The sequence below is a fragment of the Salvelinus sp. IW2-2015 genome, linkage group LG4q.2 (assembly GCF_002910315.2).
Source record: "Salvelinus sp. IW2-2015 linkage group LG4q.2, ASM291031v2, whole genome shotgun sequence".
NCBI lineage: Eukaryota > Metazoa > Chordata > Actinopteri > Salmoniformes > Salmonidae > Salvelinus > Salvelinus sp. IW2-2015.
Genome location: NC_036843.1, coordinates 10,291,840 through 10,316,962, shown reverse-complemented (window position 1 = coordinate 10,316,962; position 25,123 = coordinate 10,291,840). Strand labels below are relative to the sequence as shown.

General features: G+C 41.8%; 1 protein-coding gene across 4 annotated transcripts in view; it reads left to right on the top strand.

Annotated features, from left to right (window-relative positions):
- Nucleotides 1-24,896, top strand: part of LOC111963273 (Intraflagellar transport protein 43 homolog) — a 30,237-nt gene extending 5,341 nt beyond the window's left edge. The window contains exons 3-9 of one of the 4 annotated variants that reach the window (XM_023986606.2): nucleotides 8,092-8,162; nucleotides 12,036-12,074; nucleotides 13,313-13,359; nucleotides 22,859-22,931; nucleotides 23,920-23,995; nucleotides 24,168-24,230; nucleotides 24,607-24,896. In XM_023986606.2, coding sequence (XP_023842374.1) covers nucleotides 8,092-8,162; nucleotides 12,036-12,074; nucleotides 13,313-13,359; nucleotides 22,859-22,931; nucleotides 23,920-23,995; nucleotides 24,168-24,230; nucleotides 24,607-24,717 — 480 coding nt within the window. In that variant the 3' untranslated portion in view covers nucleotides 24,718-24,896. Of the gene's footprint in view, nucleotides 1-8,091; nucleotides 8,163-12,023; nucleotides 12,075-13,312; nucleotides 13,360-22,858; nucleotides 22,932-23,919; nucleotides 23,996-24,135; nucleotides 24,231-24,606 lie in introns of all 4 variants that reach the window. The other 3 variants (XM_023986605.2, XM_070443361.1, XM_023986608.2) reach the window with 3 other exon arrangements.
- Nucleotides 24,897-25,123: the final 227 nt, after the last annotated feature.

Sequence of the window (25,123 nt, the reverse complement as noted above, 5' to 3'; positions counted from 1 at the left end):
TGTGCTAAAGCAGTGACTAAAAAAAACTTAGGGAGGAGGCTTCTAATGTTAACCTCTCTTGGGTACGTGAGAAGTTAGCGTCCCACCTCTTCAACAGCCAGTGAAACTGCTGGGCGCCAAATTCAAATACAGAAATACTCATTATAAAAATTCAGAAAACAAAACATATTTTACATAGGTTTAAAGATTAACTTCTTGTGAATCCAACCACGGTGTCAGATAAAAAATAAATAAAAATGCTTTACGGCGAAAGCATACCTTACGATTATTTGAGAACATAGCCCAGCAGACAAATCATTACAAACAGTAACCAGCCAGGTAGAAGAGTTACACAAGTCAGAAATAGAGATACAATTAATCCCTTACCTTTGATGATCTTCATATGGTTGCACTCAGCAGACATTCATTTACTCAATAAATGTTCCTTTTGTTCGATAAAGTCTCTTTATATCCAAAAACCCCCGTTTTGTTTGCGCGTTTTCTTCAGTAATCCACAGGCTCAAACGCAGTCAAAACAGGCAGACAAAAAAATCCTAATTGTATCCGTAAAGTTCATAGAAACATGTCAAACGATGTTTATATTCAACCCTTAGGTTGTTTTTAGCCTAAATAATCGATAATATTTCAACCGGACAATAACGTTGTCAATATAAAAGGTAAACAAGAAAGGCACTCTCTCGGTCGCGCGCATGAAAAAGCTCTGTGACACTTTATAGGGTCCACTCATTCAGACTGCTCTTACTTCCTCATTTTTCAGAATACAAGCCTGAAACAATTTCTAAAGACTGTTGACATCTAGTGGAAGGCATAGGAACTGCAATTTGAGTCCTAAGTCAATGGATACTGTAATGGCATTGAATAGAAAACTACAAAAACAAAACAAACAAAAACTTCCCGAATAGATTTGTCTCAGGTTTTCGCCTGCCAAATCAGTTCTGTTATACTCACAGACACTATTTTAACAGTTTTGGAAACTTTAGAGTGTTTTCTATCCAAATCTACCAGTTATATGCATATCATATCTTCTGGGCCCGAGAAGCAGGCAGTTTAATTTGGGCATGCTTTTCATCCAAAATTCCGAATGCTGCCCCCTACCCTAGAGAAGTTAACATGCATGAAACCAAGGCTTTTACGGTTACAGAAGTCAACAAATGAGAGCACCTGGGGAGTAGAAGTGGAGCTTGGCACTGCAGGGCCTGGATTAACCTCTACATCACCAGAGGAACAGAGGAGGAGTAGGATAAGGGTACAGCTAAAGTCTATCAGAACTGGTTGTCTATTACGTTCGGAACAGAGAGCAAAAGGAGCAGGTTTCTGGTTGCGATAGAAACATCTCCACAGCTTGATGCTGCCACCACCATGCTTCACTGTGGGGATGGTGTTCTCGGGGTGATGAGAGGTGTTGGGTTTGCGCCAGACATAGCATTTTCCTTGATGGCCAAAAAGCTCAATTTTAGTCTCATTTGACCAGAGTACTTTCTTCCGTATGTTTGGGGAGTTTCCCACATGCCTTTTGGCGAACACCAAACGTGTTTGCTTATTTTTTTCTTTAAGCAATGGCTTTTTTTCTGACCACTCTTCCCTAAAACCCAGCTCTGTAGAGTGTATGGCTTAAAGTGGTCCTATGGACAGATACTCCAATCTCCGCTGTGGAGCTTTGCAGCTCCTTCAGGGTTATCTTTGGTCTCGTTGTTGCCTCTCTGATTTAATGCCCTCCTTGCCTGGTCCGTGAGTGTTGGTGGGCGGTCTTCTCTTGGCAGTTTTGTTGTGGTGCCATATTCTTTCCATTTTTTAATAATGGATTTAATGGTGCTCTGTGGGATGTTCAATGTTTCTGATATTTTTTTATAACCCAACCCAGATCTGTACTTCTCCACAACTTTGTCCCTGACCTGTTTGGAGAGCTCCTTGGTCTTCATGGTGCCGCTTGCTTGGTGGTGCCGCTTGCTTAGTGGTGTGGCAGACTCTGGGGCCTTTCAGAACGGGTGTATTTACTGAGATCATGTGACAGATCATGTGACACTTAGATTGCACACGGTTGGACTTCATTTAACTAATTATGTGACTTCTGAAGGTAATTGGTTGCACCAGATCTTATTTAGGGGCTTCATAGTAAAGGGGGTGAATACATATGCACGCACCACTTTTCAGTTTTACATTTTTTTGAATCTTTTGAAATAAGTAATTTTATTTTTTTATTTTACTTCACCAATTTGGACTATTTTGTGTATGTCCATTACATGAAATCCAAATAAAAATCAATTTAAATTACAGATTGTATTGAAACAAAATAGGGAAAAGGCCAAGGGTGGGGGAAAACTTTTGCAAGGCACTGTATACCACGACTGTCAGCCAATCAGCATTCAGGGCTTGAACCACCCAGTTTATAATATTATATTTGTAATAATAATAAGTGATGAGTATGACTATTAGGCGTAGGCAACAGATCTTGATGAGATGTAATTTTAAGCGATTGGACCGTCCTTCATGATGCTGAAAGGTCAGCACCAGGATCACGCAATGATGCTAAAGAAGTTGAACCAACTTGTGGTGCTGAACGATAGCTCTGCCATTTGGCCAGTTCAGAAACAAACAACAATCATTTGCAGTAGGCCTGTAGCCTAATAGGCCTACGACTATGTGGTATACCTATTTGTAGGCTATAGCCTAATCTAAATACAAATACATATAGCTTAATATCATTGCACTGTTTGCGAGGAGCGCTTTATTGCGAGTAGACATTTCATTGTATTGTGTATCTTACACGCTGTATCATAAGTAAACTCTGATTAGCTTGAATTCATGGTTACAGTATACCCTATTACAGAATTTAAGGAAACAGAGGTGAACTATCAATTCCGAGAAGTAATGAGCATAAATTATCACTATGTAGAATAGTAGGACATTTGTTTTAAAACAGGCCATGAAATCAAGCTTTTGGTGTGGTATATTCATGCATCTCAATAAACAATAACCTAAATATATTATTACCTCCAACTTGGCCCAATTCACATTTCCAATTTCCCACCCTGACATACCAAGCTAGAACGGGCCCTGCATCTCAACCAATAGCCAATGTAGGCTAAATATCCCAAGCAGGGCTACAGCAACTTACAGAGAGGGTCAGGCTCTTTGGGTTTGCAGTGGCCACTCTGGTTTGGGTGTCCTCTGCATAATGTAGTCGCCTTAACCAAGTGGTCACATATCGTTCTGGATTCTAATGCACAACGGGTCCTTGGAGTTTGCCCTTTTTAATATATTTTTTTAACATTCTGATTGGCGAAAGTGGTCAAGCCTCCGACGGGCCTCCGAAGTGCACGTAGCCTATACTTCTTCATCATTCTTGCCACAACCAGAGAGAAGACTGCAATACATATTTATTTGGTTTGTCAATCTATCGTTTTTCATGGATTTTTTGTAGTAATTAAATAGAATTTAGAATTTATCCGCATGAATTTTCCAGAAATAGTTTTACCAGCTCTGTGTATTCTCAAATAGAAAAAAGTGAGGGAGTGCCACTCCTCCGCGCACCAGCAGCACTACACCCCTGAGCCTGCAGTTTCTTTGACTTAAAAGTTGTCCTACGTACCTGGTGGTCTTGAGTTGCTTGTTTTTTATGCAAACGCCCAGCTACCCAGTTCCATCACATAGGAAATTGTAGGAATAGGGACTAGTGGTACTTTTCAATTGAGACTTACCCCCACACCAGGGGATCATCAAGTAGATTCAGCCAAAACATAATTACAAATTATTTGTAGATTGAAAATTGACTGCAAGAAGCCCAGACAGATATCATAATTATTTGACTAAAACATAACCATTTCAAACTTTGCTTACATTTGTATACGGCCACATATATCTCTATTATGTGTGGTCTGTGGGAATACTTTGGAACAGATTTCCAAAATGAAAATCACTTGGAGCTGATTTGCTTTTGTTTTTACAACCAAAAATGTTTTGCTCAGAAAACTTGGGTGTCCAAATAAAATCACCCGCGGTCTGCCAGTTGGGGAACCCTGCTCTAGTGTAATTGTGTTTCCATCAGGAGTGTGACAGTAAAGACTTGGAGCGTACAGAATCAACAACCTCTGCATCATTCGACAGTTGCTTTGTGAGAAGGTGTTAAAGTTCACAGTTAGCTTTTATTATGTAAACGCTAGCTGAAAAGTACCCAGATGCCTAGGTTTGGCCTCAAGTCCGGGCAGGTCCGCCGAAGCCATGAGACACGGTGGCCGGTCCGCATAGATGCAAACAGAGTATTTTTGGTAAAACACCAGGGTAAATCCTCAGTGGAAACTCACCATATATGTTATTTTTAAATTGGCCTAGGCTATTTGCTTTGGTACATCGATGCCTGTTCTATATCTTCGGCTGTTATGAAGAGAGAGGATAGATTTCAGTTAGTCTGAAGTTTGTTCAGTGCCGTGTACTAATTCATACCTGCACTTGCTCCTGGACCCTCACCTCTCACAGTCACACAGAAAATGATTACAGGCGTAAGTGCTTTCAAAATTATATATATTTCTTGCTGAGTTTAGTTATTTTTCATGTTCAAATAACTCATCATAAGCTAAAGATAGGCCTTCATCTTCAAAGATCAACTGCTTTTGTATCGTCTTTGTCATCAGTATTTATCCTCATTAATTCCTAATTACATAGAGCGCTCTGAGTGTTCTTTTTGGTAGCAGACTGTAAAAGTAGTATTTACCCAGAGGAATTTAATACTGTTAATAAGTTGCCACATTTGTCATTCATTTATCCTCCCTTGTTCTTGTTGAAATATTTTTCCTTACTTTTTGCATGAAATTACTTGCTCAGCCTCAACCTCCCAGCTTAATACCATCAGCCAGCCTCCCCTTCCTCTGTAGACGCTGACATTCACATTTATAAATGGGTTTGCTGAAGGTACCAGACATGAAAGATGTTTTCCTCTTTCATGTCGAAAGTAAGAAATTCCTCCTGACCAATATGTCCTTTGCAGACCCAATTTGGTAATGAGAATGTTGTGCTTTTTTCCCAAATTCATTTGTCTGCTGCCTACCCTTGTGTGCTCTGAGGAATTCATTCATTCAAGTGCTGGTCCCCAACTCCCCGGGCCCCGGTCTCAGGACCACAATCCAAATTCAATTCACTATTTTCAGTACTATTTTCAGAATCAAAGAATGAGAGGGAGAGGGTCATTTTTTTCATGTGAAGCTATTTTAGGTCAGACTCGCAGTCCACCCGGGCTGTCCTCTGTGTGGCAGTTCCCACACTCTGCTCCATATGTTCAGGCTCTATGATTGGACAGGAGTTAAAACCATAATAAGCATCACAATGGTTTGCATATAGACGGCAAGACGTTGTGCATGCCATTCCTAAGTATTTTGTATGTGGGCTTAGTGAGAAGGCATGTAATCTTTGCCAGAAACATGCATCTATCTATCTGTAGCATGGTATAGTGCATAAAACAAATGACAGAACACTGATCAAATATAGAATTAGAATACTAGAATGACAATGAACCTTCTTATGATGTTATAAAGGTCAGCCATTTTGGTCAGGGAGTTGGTAAACCATGGTTTGCCAGTGCTGTGATAAGATATTGTGTAAAATAATGACTTTGAAGAATGTTTGTTAGCTACCTAGCCAGTCAGTTTTAGAGGAATGGTTCCATTAAGTTTTAAAATGTACTGCCTATATGCCAACATTCCATTAAAACAATGCAGTCAATCACTGGCTGAAATCAGTTGATGATGCAACAAGTACTGATATTATATCATATAATAGCACTCACAGCTTTCCAAGAAAACAAAAATTGAGACATTTATGGCCTGTTCACATATATTTTAGAGGCTATTTATACAGAACATGTATAAAACCTGTATAAACTATTTCTAAGCCCCACCCCCTTGGTTACTGTTGCATCCTTGGACAACATTTTTCCGGGAAGCCCAATTCCCCCTTCTAACCACTGGCGAAATCCGCTCACAATGATCTCAAACTGTGTTTTTAATACACAATTAAATTAATACTAGACTACTCAGGATCATCTTGGGTATGTTGTGGTGAACTGTCATTACAATTGCTTCACGTCAACCAGGTGAAATGATGTTTGTAGTGTGGCTAGCCTCTTAATGGCTCTGAATGCACTGTGCATGCAGTCAAAGCTACAAACCACTTTTGGAGCCAATCGTTTGCTGATGTTGACAGCAGATGAGAGTTATATTCCTAATATAGCCGATTAAGCTAAGCTAAGTTTGGACACACCTACTCATTCAAGGGTTTTTATTTATTTATAATATCTACGTTCTACAGAATAATAGTGAAGACATCAAAACTATGAAATAACACACATGGAATCATGTAGTAATCAAAAAAGTGTTAAACAAATCAAAATATTTTTCATATTTTAGATTCTTCAAAGTAGCCACCCTTTGCCTTGATGACAGCTTTGCACACTCTTGGCATTCTCTCAGCCAGTTTCACCTGGAATGCTTTTCCAACAGTCTTGAAGGAGTTACAACATATGCTGAGCACTTGTTGGCTGCTTTTCCTTCACTCTCCAGTCCAACTCATCCCAAACCATCTCAATTGGGTTGGCGTAGGGTGATTGTGGAGGCCAGGTCATCTGAACTCTGTGAAGCATTTATTTGGGCTGCAATCTGAGTTAATCTGCAGTTAACTCTAATGAACTTATCCTCTGCAGCAGAGGTAACTCTGGGTCTTCCTTTCCTGTAGCGGTCCTCATGAGAGCCAGTTTCATCATAGCAGTTGATGGTTTTTGCAACAGCACTTTTGCAACAGCACTTGACTGACCTTCATGTCTTAAAGTAATGATGGACTGTCGTTTCTCTTTGCTTATTTGAGCTGTTTCTGCCATAATATGGACTTGGTCTTTTACCAAATAGGTCTAACTTCTGTATACCACCCCTACCTTGTCACAACACACTGATTGACTCATTAAGAAGGAAACAAATTGCACAAATTAACTTTTAACTTTTAACAAGGCACACCTGTTAATTGAAATGCATTCCAGGTGACTACCTCATGAAGCTGGTTGAGTGAATGCCAAGAGTGTGCAAAGCTGTCATCAGGGCAAAGGGTGGCTACTTTGAAGAATCTGAAATATAAAATATATTTTGATTTGTTTTAACACTTTTTTGGGTTACTACATGATTCCATATGTGTTATTTCATAATTTTGATGTCTTCACTATTATTCTACGATATAGAAAAATAAAGAAAAACCCTTGGATGAGTAGGTGTGTCCAAACTTTTGATCGGTACTGCACATTTCGAGGGAACTTTATATTAAGGGGCTAGCTAGCGTCAGCAACATTTGGTGGTCAATGAATGAGACTGAGAGCTAGCTAGTTATTTGAAAAATACTCCAACTGGCTCTGTATTTCAGGAATCACAGTGGCAAGTACCCCAGGTGCACAATTATTTAGCCATTTAAACAATAATAAAAAATAAAACTCTGTTTTTCCCACTGCCCTCACTGGCTTTCATGCGTTTCAAACATGAGCTTGTCCGAGTTGTCGGACTCGAAAACAGTTGCTATCCATTGGTGTGCTGCGATTGGTTGTCCAAAATCCTGGGGCGGGGTTTAGCAAATACTCAATTAGAGTGGTGTGAATTTCGCGCTGACCAATAATACTGCCATTTTCACCCCATTCTGGAACTTTTAGGGTTTATGACATATTACCTATAGTAACTTAAAAAGATCTCTGAGATAAAATAGTCTCTCCCCAGTGATATGGGATACCAAGGGTTACTTGGTCTGTTGTACTAGCCTACAACTCCAGAATACAGTTCCAGGGGCAGTTTATGTTTTTAAAGATAAGAGGGACCTCTCTTGAATTGTCTCAAAATGTATTAGGGTCTGCTCAGTTTTGGAACTAAGCTTTTACTTTATTTTTCTGATTAAGCTTGACAGAAAGCATAATTTTCACATGGATTTAGAGACCATTACATGCCACAACACCCTTTTGCTATTTTGGACCCCTTTTCCTCCTCCTGTATGTTTTCAGCCGAAGTGTAGAATTTAGCCTAATAGTTTAAAGAAGTTGTCTGTTATGCCTGTAATTAAGTATCTCTCTAACCTCAGGTACCCCCTCCTAAACCAGCCCGCAGGCAGGGCGGCTGGGCTGAGGAGACTTCTGGATCTGGATCAGCCAAGTGAGTATATCCTTCGCTCTACTCACCTCCAGCCTGTAGACTAGGTAACTCCACCTCACAGTCTCCAGAATGTGTGTCTCTGGCATGCGTTTGAGATTGGGAGCAATGTTCTTTTGTTACTAATGATCTCTCATGCTGAAACAGAGAATAGGTTCTTTATCAATGCAGATTTTTTTCTACTTTGCACTCTGAATCAACAACATTCCAGGGAGCCTATCTGAGTAGTGAACCCCACAAATCCTCTTCAGCTGAGCGAGAGGTGGCAATTGACATGGTTCATGTATCAGCCACAGGAGGGCACTGTTAGTCAGTTATCCACTTCATCACAGGGTTAGGCCACTTTATCACCTCTTATGATGGCTGTCTAACCAATGCATGCTCTCTTTTAAAGGCACAGGTAGGAATATTTCCACAGACACATGGAATGTGTTTTCACAATGCCTGTACTGGTTGCAGTAACAGCTTTCCTTATATTTCTGATGCAACAAATGCGTACTTACTACTTACCATATGAGCAACATTTGAGAGCAGCAGAACAACAATGTGCCCGTAACGTACCCATCTTCTGGCTGTGGTTCAATGTGGAGTAGTACTGAAGCAGGACTTCCATTCCATAACAGTTTGACATGTAACAGTTCCATTTCCTTCACTTAGTCATTACTAGTGGAAGCATTCTAGAACAATTAAAACCACTGTTCTGAACTAATATTTATACCAAATGTTTTAGGGTCCATACACAAATAGCTACACATCCATATCATACAGGTCTTTTTATCCTCCACGACACAATAAGCAAGATAAGAGTTAGCTACTGCTATGTACCTGCTATGGCAAATATCTTCAATCTCTAACACTAACGTTACGTTACTTACTACAATAAAGAACATTGACAAGTGATTGACAGCAAGGCAACCTGACAATATTGTACATTCAATTAGCAGTAAATGCTTTCTAGGTAGATTATGTACATCTGCTGGTTTTCACAGATGACGGCACTGGTTTGCTGGTTTGCTCAGAAGTCCCTAAAACATTAAACAACTACAAATTACAATTCATGCAAATGTCAAACGCCCATATAGCAAGCTAAATGTATAGCTAGTTGGCTAATGTTAGCTAGTCAGCTAGCTTGTTAAATAGCGATTTTCGTAAATTAACTTTATGACCAAAAATATGCATAATTATTTGTCTCTACATTAAGTAACATATTCCTCTTAACTGTCCATTTTTTAATGATTTGAAAAGGGGGGCCAACTATAGGACTGAAAATGCACTACCCCTCGCTCGTTACTGTAAGTCTCCCTATGTGCTGTCAGTGTGACTGTAGTCAGACTGTGGAACTGGCTCTGTACTCTTCCAGATGGCTCCATCCACCACTCTACTCCAGTCTCTGTGGGGAGGAGAGCCGGGGAGAATCTATACATTGAAGCGAACAAGCTGGTTCAATTGTTTTTTTTTGCATAGTTATTATTTATTTGCAGAGCCAGTAAAGACAACAGCAAACTAAATATATCTTTCTCACTCTGGGAAGGTCAGAGTGTCTCGTCCTTGCGTTAGCGTAACTCGTCTTGATTCCTGCGTTCAGAGAGATTGGAATACCGGAGGTGTTAAGGGTTTCTCACGTGCATTGATCCTCTCTGAAACAAAGTAAGTAATGGGCCCCCCTGGAACCGGCAAGGACTTTTCCCTTCAATGTCAACCCTTGTGCTCAATCACCTCCTCCCACTAATCCCAGCCCAGAAATCCCAGGATTTGTCGATCTATCACTCCTAATTGACACTAAATGATCTGTCAGTTTATTGATGAACCTTTTGAAGCCGGGTTGTCACAATATATTTGATCCCTAACAACTTTTTCCAGACAGTTTTACCATGTCTACTACTTCAGTCGACATGAGTCTTAATCAAGGGGCCTGTAATGTGTCTTAAGCGTCACCAGCCCAGGACACAGTCCAAGGGCAGCAAGGTGGGCTCCCTCTCTGATCTCTCTCTGACCATCAGGCTCCAGAGCTGATCACGATGCTTCTGTTGCTATTGTTGTCGCTTTGAATAGCATACAAATATGGGAAAAAAGGATAGACAGGGTGGGTTAAGGTGGGTTGGACTGAAGTATTTTTTTATTGTATTTGTCTCAACAAAAAGATCAATAAAGGCTGTATAAATAAAAGCTAAAATTATAAATAAATGTATAGCCTTTATAAATGAAGGCTAAATAAACAAATACATAATACAGCAGAGATCAGGTTGCACAGCAGTGAAGTGTCCCTAGCGTAGCTGGTTGTGGTGTGGACTAGAGGGTGGATGAGGACCATGTGTGAGGCTCTGCTGAGTCTGTTTCCGCTCCCCTCCAGACGAGGCCCTAAGGCCAGGGGGTTGGCTCGGGGGGCATGTCCGCTTTGTCTCTGTCTCCCCTGAGCTCTGTCTGGACCCTGGCCAGTGTCTGCCATCTACACTACTGGTCTCCTGCTTCTCGATGGAGGAGCCCTTAACACTCCTATGGACCTGTGGTGGCTTCAACCCCAGAGAATATGCTGATCTATTGTAGAGAGGGGAGCCTCCAGAGATTATTGAATGGATTATTCATGAAGTACAATTTATAAACATATATAATGTAATTTAAATTTTTTTATTTAGGTTATTGATACACACTAGTAAGGAATAATAAGAAATATATTTGTAGGGCAACATTCTCTTGCCTTAAAAAGCTGTTTTCAGTCCAGAGAATTTTACAGTATCTGTTTTCTTCAAAACCAGTAGGGGGCACTCCTCTACCAGTAGAACCTGCCGGTACCGTGTATCTCCTCCAAAACATTATCCTGAAACACTCTTATGTCAAAGTAACTTTGTAAAAAGTTGTCTTCATAGCCAAAAATTCACAGACTGTCCTTGGTCTAAAATATTAAGATTTTAAGACTTGATTTGCCGTTCTAATGCTGCTTGTGGTGAGGATACATTTATTTGACAGTAGCCCTGTTTTGTGTAATATTATCTCCCCTAACCCTGGTGTGAAACAGTGTTATGCCAAGAATAGTGTGTTGAGGTGAGAATGTGTGAAAAGACAGTGATTCTGTCAGTGCGTGTAGGGCGTGGCATGCAGTCAAGCTGGGCTGTGTAAATGGAGGTGTCTGAAAATAGCCCCGTGGTCCAGCAGGGGAGGAACAACAGAGAAGAGGAACAACAGAGAATACAACCTAGGACAGGGATGAGCAACTTTGATGGGGGTTGGGGACACAAAAAAATCAGAATTCATCATGAGGGGACGCAGTGGCTCGCAGGGTTGCGTACCCACATCCATACTTATACATGCAGTCAGAGCTCTAGCCTTTTAGGAGCCCTTAGTGAAATTTGATTTGCATTCCTGGTAATACACTCATGTCCCCCATGGACCGGCTCGTACAGATAAAGCATCCTCCATTCAGGAGGCATAATTGTCTGAAAATCCGAAAGTAGTTTTATTAAGACATTACACATATTTTCCTCGTTTTTTTCCGACGTGTTGCCATTAACACGAGTTAAGGAGGAAAGTTGTGCCTTTTGGAGCCTGAATCTGCCTAGGCTAAGACTCTGACTCTGTTTCTATTTTCATTTTTGGGAAATTGATCCACGGGCCTACAAAAGGGGGGCTGCCAGTTGCCCATCCCTCACCTAGGCCTTAGGAGGCTCCAATCTGACAGAGCAACTAGCCTACATCAGAAACCATTAGTGGTTTTAAGATTTCAAATATAAATACAACAACTGTTCAATAAGCTAATTGGTCATTGGTTTGTCTGTTAAAATTGAATAGATTTTAGTTATTTTATTTATGTGGCACAAAAGTATTTTGTCTGTGTTCCTTTGTTGTATAATCTATCAATTATGTTCACTGTTTGTTTCTTAGGTCTGGAAGAAGGCCTGCCATGGTGGAGGACGTGGAAGAGTAAGTTCACTTAGTCTCGTCTTTTCACTCTGAAATATTTCCCTCAGTTGTTGATTAAATTAAATAACTATTTGGTTTTAAAAAATACAGGAATCGAAATTGGACCAATTTAAATGTTTGTGCCCGATGCTCTGATTTGGAAATTGCTGTACTTGGTTGCAACTAATCCTCGCCTTCCAAGGACAATCACTTAACATGATTAAAAGCCAGTGTGACTGAGTTGTCATCACTTTTATTGTTGTTGGGAGCCAAGTTAGCCTGTTATTTTAGTTCTTCCATGTTGCCAACTTGCATATTAGGCCTTGAATAGACAGTAGTGAGATGGAAGGAGACTAGAGGACATGGTGTGTTTTACTCATCACGGCTGGAGGAACATGCTTGACCTGTTCACCGGACGTGCTACCTGTCCCAGACCTGCTGTTTTCAACTCTCTAGAGACAGCAGGAGCGGTAGAGATACTCTTAATGATCGGCTATGAAAAGCCAACTGACATTTACTCCTGAGGTGCTGACTTGCTGCACCCTCGACAACTACTGTCATTATTATTATTTGACCATGCTGGTCATTTATGAACATTTGAACATCTTGGCCATGTTCTGTTATAATCTCCACCCGGCACACCCCTCATAGCCTGGTTCCTCTCTAGGTTTCTTCCTAGGTTTTGGCCTTTCTAGGGACTTTCCTAGCCACCGTGCTTCTACACCTGCATTGCTTGCTGTTTGGGGTTTTAGGCTGGGTTTCTGTACAGCACTTTGAGATATCAGCTGATGTAAGAAGGGCTATATAAATAAATTTGATTTGATTTGTTGAGACACAGGCTTTGAAAGAAATACAGGCAGCGCTACAAAATAGTCCTTTTGATCTATGTTCTTTTCACCACCAGCCCATCTTAGTTCCATTTATTTGCTGCCTCCGTTGTGTTTTTGATTCATTCTTAGAGGGATACTGCTGAGTTCACTGAAGCCCTGGGCTGCTCACAGAGACAATCAGCCAGGCAGTCCCACTGATGCTTTTAGGTGGTGTCTGCTGCTGTATTGTAGAAACAGTCCCAGTCAGTCTGCAGCAGACAGACAGAGGCAGAGCAAGCCTCCTATCAGGCTGATCTAGAGCCTCACTCAGCCCACAGAAACCGGCCCATCATCAAAGCACAACAGCCCGGTCTAAGTCTGGCTCCCTGTGATGACCTCACCACTGAAAGCCTTCAATAATTCATACTCTCCCACTTCCTGTTTCTGCAGCCGACGCCTTCGACCACAAACCCCCCAGGGCTCGGATGATGAAGGAGGTGAGAGCACCCTTGTATCCCAGTTCCGTGTCTCTTCTGGCGGGCAGAGCTAAGTCCTCCAGTCCCTCCACAGCACATTCATCCAAAATAGAGCAGATAAGCTGCCTCTCGTCTTATCGCTTTCTTTAACACTCCCAACATATTTGTTCTCAGTGCTAGTGAGGAATCCTCTGTAGCAAATCTGCTTCTGACCACCTACTGTGAGACACCCAAAATTTACCAGAGAACACAATCGTTTAGATGAAAGTGACAGGTGAATATGTTAATTTGGTAAGTTTAGAGAACTGTAGCTGATCACTGGTTATCCCCTCATTCAATCACATCACTCACAGTCCATAACAGACCTCAAATACAGTATTCACTGAATGAATTATCCTATTCAGTGGCTGAAGCAGGATTTAAGTGTCTCTTCCCTTTGAGCGTTTCACACACACACACACACACACACACACACACACACACACACACACATAGGTACACTTCAACTGTGAGAAACGGAATCTAAAACAAAAATCCAGAAAATCACATTGTATGACTTTTACGTAATTAATTTGCATGTTATTGCATGACATAAGTATTTGATACATCAGAAAAGCAGAACTTAATAAGAGCAATAAAATGCAAATTAATTACTTAAAAATCATACAATGTGATTTTCTGGATTTTTGTTTTAGATTCCGTCTCTCACAGTTGAAGTGTACCTATGATAAAAATTACAGACCTCTACATGCTTTGTAAGTAGGAAAACCTGCAAAATCGTCAGTGTATCCAATACTTGTTCTCCCCACTGTACATGCCAATGGCCGGGCTGGATGGCGTTGTATAAGGAGGTTTTCTTTGAGGTATTAAACTGACATATTGATGAGGAACAGAAGCACTGTGTCTGCGGCTGTAGTTACTACTCTCATACTTAATGAAACACCTACCCACCATTATAGCCCTCTTCTGTGGATTTACAGTGCATTCGGAAAGTATTCAGACCCCTTGACTTTTTCCACTTTTTGTTACATTACAGCCTTTTATTCTAAAATTGATTATATATTTTTTTCCCTCATCAATCTACACACAATACCCCATAATGACGAAGCAAAAGCAGGTTTGTAGATATTTTTGTCAGGTTAGATGGGGAGCATAGCTGCACAGCTGTTTTCAGGTCTCTCCAGAGATGTTCAATATGGTTCAAGTCTGGGCTCTGGCTGGGCCACTCAAGGACATTCAGAGACTTGTTCTGAAGCCACTCCTGCATTGTCTTGGCTGTGTGTTTAGGGTCGTTGTCCTGTTGGAAGGTTAACCTTTGCACCAGTCTGAGCTCTTCAGGGCTTTGGAGCAGGGCTTCATCAAGGATCTCTCTGTACTTTGCTCCGTTCATCTTTCCCTCGATCCTGACTAGTCTCCAAGTCCCTGCCGCTGAAAAACATCCCCACAGTATGATGCTGCCACCACCATGCTTCACCTTAGGGATGGTGCCAGGTTTCCTCCAGACGTGATGCTTGGCATTCAGGCCAAAGAGTTCAATCTTGGTTTCATCAGACCAGAGAATCTTGTTTTTCATGGTCTGAGAGTCTTTAAGTGCTTTTTGGCAAACTCCAAGGGGGCTGTCATGCCTTTTACAGAGGAGTAGCTTCCGTCTGGCCACTCTGCCATAAAGGCCTGATTGGTGGAGTGCTGCAGAGATGGTTGTCCTTCTGGAAGGTTGTCCCATCTCCACAGACGAACTCTGGAGCTCTGTCAGAGTGACCGTCGTGTTCTTGGTCACCTCCCTGACCAAGGCCCTTCTTTCCCGATTGCTCAGTTTCGCCGGGCAACCTGCTCTAGGAAGAGCCTTGGTGGTTCCAAACTTCTTCCATTTAAGAATGATGGGGGTCTCTGTGTTGTTGGGGACCTTCAATGCTGCAGAAATGTTTTGGTACCCTTCCCCAGATCTGTGCCTCGAAACAATCCTGTCTCGGAGCTCTACGGACAATTCTTTCGACCTCATGGCTTGGTTTTTGCTCTGACATGCACTGTCAACTGTGGGACCTTATATAGACTGGTGTGTGCCTTTTCAAAATCATGTCTAATCAAATGAATTTACCACAGTTGGACTCCAACCAAGTTGTAGAAACATCTCAAGGATGATCAATGGAAACAGGATTCACTTGAGCTCAATTTCCAGTCTCATAGCAAAGGGTCTGAATACTTCTGTAAATAAGGTATTTTTGTTTTTATTTGTAATACATTTGCAAACATTTCTAAAAATGTGTTTTTGCTTTGACATGATGTGGGATTGTGTGTAGATGAGGAAAAATGGCAATTTAATCAATTTTAGATTAAGGCTGTAACGTAACAAAATGTGGATAAAGTCAAGGAGTCTGAATACTTTCCGAATGCACTATACGTGCTTAGAATCCTAATAAAGTGTATTTGCACGTTTCATCTTCTAGATGTTGTAGGTTTAGATGTTATGAACTTCAGTACTGGAATTAGATTTACAAAATAATGTGAACATTTGACATCTTTTAGTTTTATGGCCAATTTGTTTTTACAAAGCCTTTTTCATTTTTCATTGTTCTTCTGTTTTGTTTTTACGATTATAACAAATGGTAATAAACGTTTTTGACAATGCTTTTATGTTGCTCACAAGATAACACACACACACACAGTCATAATCACATTCACACACACACACACATGCTTACACACACCCTACCTGAAAGGGTCAGTTGTGCTGAGACCCCAGTGGTACCGTTCTTACCCAGCAAATGCAGCTGGAAAGATAATTCCTCAGTGGAGGGCCACCTCTTAATACAGTGCCGGCGGCTGGGGCAGTGGAAATTGCAGTGCTGAGGGTTAGTGAGATAGCCCCTCCGATCTTGATTATGTCCCCTACCCTATCCCTTATGTCCACTGGCTAGAAGCAGAGAGAGAGAGGGCTAGCCCTTTCCCCCTCTCCCCCTTGGCTGGCTTTCAGTCCCCTGCCAGTCTCATTGCAAAGAACTGCCATTACAAACACACTAATCTGTTCTCAATCTGTTTCTTTTCTGTCTCTGTCTCTCTCTCTCAGTCAGTGATCTGCTGAATATTGTCCCATAAGCTTTTCAAATGTAGTCCGTGCCTAGGTAATCATCCCATAGCCTCCCTGCTTAGATTATAGCAACCCTGCCTGGTGATGTGTGGAGGTGTCCCCAAAGTCGCTGACTGCGGCGTGCCTGCTGGGAGTATGTCTACATTCACAGCAAATTATCCCCTTTTGATATTTACATGCTTCAGCGAGGAAACTCGCCATGACCGTGTAATAAGGATAGGCTTTGCCCAGTCGCCGCCAGACAAAGCAACCTTGATAGATGTCCAGGCTGCAATGGGGAACGGAGGAAATGTATCAGGTAATGTGTGCCAGCAGTGCTGGGAACAGACGTCTCTTTCTGATGGCGTTGCCCTTTCCTTCAGAAAGAAAAACGGCAGCTTGTTTGCAGCTCCTATTAATACTCTCTTGACGTCCAGTAATAGGTTGAATATGAAGCTCATTTTAAAATGTTTTTTTTTTTTTATTCACTTAATAATAGAGTTTGGGTAACACTTTACTTGACACCCAGCGTCATAACACGTTATGACACGATCATAACCACGATCATAACCATGTCAACGGCTGATTTCTTTTGATTTTCCCATGATGTCAAGTAAAGAGGCACTGAGTTTTAAGGTAGGCCTTGAAATACATCCACAGGTACACCTATATATATATATTTTAAAAATGTACCATGTTCCATTGTAATTGCGCACAGATTAATGTCAGACATGCCCCTACCCCAGTGCCCTGTTGCTGAAGACGGATGAATGCAGGAGCAGATTTCAGGAGCAGGACAAGACACCCTCTTTGTTACTGATGACTGATATAAGAGCATGTACGTGATAGGTCTATCTGGCGTATATGATTATGATGGTCATAAATGCTTCTTGACAGTGTCTTAAAGTGTATTTTCTTAGTCCAAGTAAAGTGACACAGGATGGTCATAATGCTTGTTGACAGTGTCATAAAATCTATTTTCTACAAGTTATTTGAAATATGAAGAAAAAAACATGACAAATAATGAAATACAACAACAAAAGAAAGGAAGGACACTTCTTGGCAGGGAAAAACTTATTTGAAAATATGTGGTTTTTGACACTCTTATGTACCAGCCATAAAATAATGCAATATATGTAACAACAGGTATAAATACAGTACTAGTCAAAAGTTTGGAGACACCTACTCATTCAAAGGTTTTTCTTTATTTTTACTGTTTTCTACATTGTGGCATAATAGTGAAGACATCAAAACTATGAAATAACACATATGGAATCATGTAGTAACCAACAAAATGTTAAACAAATCAAAATATATTTTAGATTCTTCAAAGTAACCTCCCTTTGCCTTGATGACAGCTTTGCACACTCTTGGCATTCTCTCAACCAGCTTCACCTGGAATGCTTTTCCAACAGTCTTGAACGAGTTCCCACATACAGTTGAAGTCGGAAGTCTACATAGACTTAGGTTGGAGTCATTAAAACTCATTTTTCAACCACTCCACAAATGTATTGTTAACAAACTATAGTTTTGGCAAGTCGGTTAGGACAATTACTTTGTGCATGACACATATGTAATTTTTCCAACAATTGTTTACAGACAGATTATTTCACTTATAATTCACTGTATCACAATTCCAGTGGGTCAGTAGTTTAAATATACTAAGTTGACTGTGCCTTCAAACAGCTTGGAAAATTCCAGAAAATGATGTCATGGCTTTAGAAGCTTCTGATAGGCTAATTGACATAATTTGAGTCAATTGGAGGTGTACCTGTGGATGTATTTCAAGGCCTACCTTAAAACTCAATTTCCAAATGCCTGAAGGTACCATGTTCAACTGTACAGACAATAGTACGCAAGTATAAACACCATGGGACCACGCAGCAGTCATACCGCTCAGGAAGGAGACGTGTTCTGTCTCCTAGAGATGAACGTACTTTGGTGCGAAAAGTGCAAATCAATCCCAGAACAACAGCAAAGGACCTTGTGAAGATGCTGGAGGAAACAGGTACAAAAGTATCTATATCCACAGTAAAACGAGTCCTATATCGACGTAACCTGAAAGGCCGCTCAGCAAGGAAGAAGCCACTGCTGCAAAACCGCCATAAAAAAGCCAGACTACGGTTTGCAACTTCACATGGGGACAAAGATCGTACTTTTTGGAGAAATGTCCTCTGGTCTGATGAAACAAAAATAGAACTGTTTGGCCATACTGACCATCGTTATGTTTGGAGGAAAAAGGGGGAGGCTTGCAAGCCGAAGAACACCATCCAAACCGTAAAGCACTGTCACGAATCCCGCCGAAGATGGTGCCTCTTCCTGTTCGGGCGGCGCTCGGCGCTCGTCGTCACCGGCCTACTAGCTGCCATCGATTCCCTTTTTGTTTCTGTTAGTTTGGGCTGATTGGGTGCACCTGTTTTGAGTTTAGTTTTGTGGGTAGGCTATTTAAGGGCAGTAGGCCCGCTGGCTTTTGTGCGGGCTTGTTCTCTGTTATTTGGTGTTGGATTTTATGTGGATTCTATATTTTCCGGACAGCTTAGTCCTGTGTGTTTGGACTGGTATTTTCATGCGCCCGTGTGTTTGGGCATGATCGTTTTCGCTGTCTACAGGAAATAAAATCCACGTTCTTGAATACCTGCTCTCTGCGCTTGACTCCTCCACCCAGTACTCCTAGCAGCTCTAACAAGCACGGGGGTGGCAGCATCATGTTGTGGGGGTGCTTTGCTGCAGGAGGGACTGGTGCACTTCACAAAATAGATGGCATCATGAGGAGGAAGATTATGTGGATATATTTAAGCAACATCTCAAGACATCATTCAGGAAGTTAAAGCTTGGTCGCAAATGGGTCTTCCAAATGGACAATGACCCCAAGCATACTTCCAAAGTTGTAGCAAAATGGCTTAAGGACAACAAAGTCAAGGTATTGGAGTGGCCATCACAAAGCCCTGACCTCAATCCCATAGAAAATGTGTGGGCATAACTGAAAAAGCGTGTGCGAGCGAAGAGACCTACAAACCTGACTTAGTTACACCAGCTCTGTCAGGAGGAATGGGCCAAAATTCAACCAACTTATTGTGGGAAGCTTGTGGAAGGCTTCCCGAAACCTTTGACCCAAGTTAAACAATTTAAAGGCAATGCTACCAAATACTAATTGAGTGTATGTAAACTTCTGACCCACTGGGAATGTGATGAAAGAAATAAAAGCTGAAATAAATTATTCTCGCTACTATTATTCTGACATTTCACATTCTTAAAATAAAAAGTGGTGATCCTAACTGACCTAAGACGGGGAATTTTTACTAGGATTAAATGTCAGGAATTGTGATAAACTGAGTTTAAATGTATTTGACTAAGGTGTATGTAAACTTCCGACTTCAACTGTATGCTGTGCACTTGTCGGCTGCTTTTCCTTCACTTTGCGGTCCAACTCATCCCAAACCATCTCAACTGGGTTGATGTTGGGTGATTGTGGAGGCCAGGTCATCTGATGCAACACTCCATCACTCTCTTTCTTGGTCAAATAGCCCTTACACAACCTGGAGTTTTGTTTTGGGTCCTTGTTCTGTTGAAAAGCAAATTATAGTCCCACTAAGCGCAAACCAGATGGGATGATGTATTGTTACAGAATGTTGTGGTAGCCATGCTGGTTAAGTGTGCCTTGTATTCTACATAAATCCCCAACAGTGTCACCAGCAATGCACCATCACACCTCCTCCTCCATGCTTCATGGTGGGAACCACACATCCGTTCACCTACTCTGCGTCTCACAAAGACACGGGCGGTTGGAACCCAAACTCTGAAATTTGGACTCATTAGACCAAAGCACAGATTTCCACCGGTCTAATGTCCATTGCTTGTGTCTCTTGGCTCAAGCAAGTCTTGTTCTTATTAGCGTCCTTTAGTGGTGGTTTCTTTGCAGCAATTCGACCATGAAGGCCAGATTCTACAAGATCTACAGGGCTATCTTCTTTATACCACCCCTACCTTGTCACAACACAACTGATTGGCTCAAACTCATTAAATCAAATTCGACAAATAACTTTTGACAAGGCACAGGTGTTAATTGAAATGCATTCCAGGTGCCTACCTCATGAAGCTGGTTGAGAGAATGTCAAGAGTGCAAAGCTGTCATCAAGGCAAAGGGTGGCTACTTTGAAGAATCTCAAATATAAAATATATTTTGGTTTGTTTAACACTTTTCTTTGGTTACTAGATGATTCCATATGTGTTATTTCATTCATTTAGTTGTCATCACTATTATTCTACAATATAGTACAAGTAAAGAAAAGCCCTGGAATGAGTAGGTGTGTCCAAACTTTTGACTGGTACTGTATATGGGTCATGACTGTGTTATGACCAAATTATGACAGGTTATGAGAAGTTATGTCAGCTGTTATGACATTATAACATGTTATGACACTGGGTGTCAAGTAAAGTGTTTGCATATAGAGAACCTAACCCTTGCTGCTTCACGTTGAACTCTCGTAGAATAGTGTTAATAGTGCATTATTGGCTGAGAGAGTGGAGGGGGAAACAACCCAGGAAGCTATTTGCAAAGAGCTGGACAGCGAGGCTTTTTGATGTCATTGCGCTAAGACCATTAAATTTGATTGGGGGTCCGGAGGGGATGGATTCTGCTGAACACTGTACTTTGTAAATGAGAGGACAAAGTGTCACCGAGGCCTCATGAATATGAAATACCCGCGCTTGCGTTTATTTGGATATCAGAAACACAGATGAATCTTGTCAGCGGCTAAACGAGTGTGGCATTTTAAATTTTATTTAATTAAAAAAAGAGAACGGAATTAGTTATCAACTGATGATGATGTTTGTTATCTGTGTAAAGTTGCTGGGATTTGCTGGGGTTATTTTCTGTTTCCTTCAACTGATGAATCCTTCATAACCTTAATCGTTTTGCTCATTTAGCTCATTCTAGGAACATAAATAACTTCCTTTTTAACTTTTTCTTTTGTCATTGCTGAAATATTTGCTTAACTGTTATATGAGAATAGTAGACTAACCCTCCGAGAAAATATGTATTTTGCAACCACCAGTGTATTTTCTAAGAAGTATTTTGAAGGTATAGTGACAGATCTACAGATATTTCCTCCCATCAGATCGTGCCTCCCATCTCCTGGCCTCTATCTAGCTCCACTATTGACTTTCCCCTCAGGGTGCAGCGCTGTGTTCAGAGATTACTGACATTCCTGCTCCCTCTCTCCCTCCCGCTCCCCTGCTCTCTCCCAGCCTCTCCACTGACACCTAGCACACTGTCTGTCTGGAGGAAGTCAGAAGGAAATGTAGCTGCACTTTTCAATTGCCTTCAACCAAAACCAGTATTGAATTAAGAGACAAAACAACAGAAAATCAGACCTCTCCTCTGAGTGCACATGAGTTGTTTCTGTCTGTTTTTTTTTGCTAATTTAGAGTTGTTACATGGCAACAAGGATTAGATAGATTTCTGTGACTTTGATGTTGACAGGCAACTCTAATGGCCAAGTTTGCACAAGTATGAATTTATTGTTTTCAGTTGTGGAAGTAGCGGAGACCACCTTCCCTCAAATATGATGTAATATACTTGTAGTTCATCTATTTCATATTTTGTAATGTTTGTTTCTAGCATGGTATAATGCATGTATTAATTTCATATGAATTATACAGGTGCATTTAAATGTCTTTAACATTTCAATATTCATCTTATTTCCTCAGTCTGTCTGCCCCCCCCACACACACACACACACCTTCGCCCACTCTAACAAAAGTGCTGTGAAAGTTTGCCCTGTCCTTCTTGGGAGCGGAGCCATCCTCTGTCCTGTTGCGTTTTGCCAATTAAAGCGAGTTCCCACTGTTTGAGCAGCGGGCTGGCGGCTCCTGGCACCGCAGCCCCTGCCAGGCCGCACCGTGACTTCCGACCCCACACAGATGGGCCCGCCAGCAAATACTCTTGCACATGGCTGGATGCCGCCCCGGTCCGAGTGGCAGAGTGGTCACGGAGGTCGGCCTGCCGGCCACCGCGGGTCCTGGGGGTGGGCGGCGCTGACAGGACCCAAATGCTGGGGTAGCGGGGGGTGCTTTCCGGGGAGCCCCTGGCCAGCGCTCCTCTCGCAGCAGGAAGAGCTGCTGCCTGGCCTCCTGAATATTCATGGCCGCCTGGCTATTGTGACAGGGCAGCTCTACGGAGGATGTAGGGAGAGAGAGGGAGGGGATGAATCAGGTGCCAATTTACTCTGAGACACTCACACATACCCACACAAACACACACAAACGGTCATACTAAACACAAAGCAAACTGTATCTTTGAAATGAGTGTTTCTGTAATCCATGTCCAGTTTTTATGTGATTGACCACTATTGCGTCTCAGTTAACACTTTAGATGTACAGATTGAATGACTAAATAATGGAGAGGGTGACATTGATGAGATATTGATATGTTCTGTATGTTTTGTTGTGTTTAAGATATACCAGTGATCCCAGACCTTGATGAAGTACAAGAGGAAGACCTTACCATGCAAGTTGCTGCTCCTCCAAGGTACTGTAAACAACACCAGCCTCCCCTTTAGTTGACTCCAGTTACTCAAACTCCTAGATGGTATCCCATCACTCTGTTTTCAGAGTTGATGAAGTGTATCCATTTGGTCTGTCTTGTGAATACAGACATGCCTCCTCACCCTCACTGGCTGCATAACTGTTCATGTCTCTGAAGTGACCTAATAGGACCTGACAGCTGAGTTCAGATACCTCTGGAGGGTTACAGACCCAGCCCATCCTCAGTGCCATGTACAGTACCTGGGATACATTTTAACATCAAGGAGAGTTAAAGATACTAATACACTGGTCTTAGATGGTGTCTTGACTGTTACCTTGCCTCCTCTCATCATGGTAATGAAGGTGTCTTGGCATATTGGGCCGTTATGCAGAAATAACAGTTAAGGTGTGATTTATGCACGGCTGTTAGCGGGGCCCTTACTAGTGGGGCCCTTTGATTTACAGGGCAGTGAGAGATGCGCCGACATGTGTCCGCTATGTAGCGCGGCTATGACAGCGGCAGGGGTTATTAGGCTGGGGCCCGCTCTGTACGAGATAATATCCACATTGAACTTATTGAGGGGGCAATGTAGCGTGTAATGTGCAGTAAGTAGGACTGACATGCACTGCTAGGCCCTCGCCACTTTCAGAGCCCTCCTCTTAATTCCAACTACAGATAAGCAGCTGGGTTTCAATTTGAGGCGGTTACCACTTGGCGCCCATCTCCTGATCTCTCTGTCCTTTATGAACTCTCCGTGCCCTGTAAGCACTACCCTAAACTTCTGAGAAGCTATCTGTCTCACAGAGTTATACTTGCAAGTTGTACTGTACTATGATACAGTTTGTCGATTAGTCTGGTGATATCTTACTGATGCAGGTAGTGGCTACTGTATTTGAATAGACAGCCTCTAATGAGGAAAAGCATGCCAACATTTAGTATAGCACGTCTACTATAGGATTTTTGTTTACTTAGTGTTTGTTCTTCTCCTCAGCATCCAGGTGAACCGGGTAATGACATACAGAGATCTGGACAATGACCTCATGAAGTACTCTGCCTTCCAGACCCTGGTAAGACAACTCATATGGGCCCCACACACACAGCCAGGTTTCAACTGCTCATTTATTTTTCTTTGTAATAGATTACCCAGCCTGCCTTTTAAGGAGGTCCTTTTAGGATGCATCCAATATCAATCCCCTCTCTCTGACAGGGTGTTCTCATAAGGTCTATGCCTCTCCCTAGGATGGGGAGATTGACTTGAAGCTCCTCACCAAGGTTTTGGCTCCAGAGCAGGAGGTGCGGGAGGTGAGTGAGTTTTTTTGTAAATATAGCTGCTGTGTTCCCTGTGAGGGGGGTGTCCAGCTGTTTCTGAAGCACCAGGGGAGGTTGCCTTCCATTCTCCTAGGTAATCAAGATTTATGATGTGTGCATTAACACGCTCTACTATCTTTCTCCCACCTTCCCTGGGATGTTCGCTCTGTCTTGCTCTGCTTCTCCCCCTCTATTATTTTCCTCGCTTTATTCTTTCTCCCTCTTTTTCTTCATCTGCTCTTCCTCCCTCTTTTTCTCTCGCTCTCTCTCTCGCTCGCTCTCTCTCTCTCTCTCTCTCTCTCTCTCTCTCTCTCTCTCTCTCTATCTCTCTCTCTATCTCTCTCTCTCTATCTCTCTCTCTATCTATCAGGAGGACGTGGGTTGGGACTGGGATCATCTGTTTACAGAGGTGTCCTCAGAGCTGCTGACGGAATGGGATCAAGGAGAGAAGGAGGAGCAGGTTCCGCTGCCTGTGTTATGATGACGAGCATCCCCAGGATGGGATAGGGTGGACCAGGACGCCTCCTCTGGGACCTGGGTGGGTGCATGTCAATGCTCTGTCCAAACATAGGGACCATCAAATATATGTAGCTTGTTGTTCATATTCAAAATTCAATGCAAAATGTATTTATTTTTTCAAATAAATTTAAACACACCACATTTGTAGGTATATTTATTGTGAAATTAATTATTGTAATTTCTATAGTAGGTTGCAAATTAAATTATCTTCTCTAAGACACAGAAGTTTAACGACACGTATTTCACTGCAATGCTATCTGTTTGAATCTACCAAAACTGCTAGAAGACAACTCACTTTTGTTTAAAAATGCTGAATGCCTAAATGGTCTGATACAGATCAAAATGCCCTCTCATCTCCCGCCTGCATT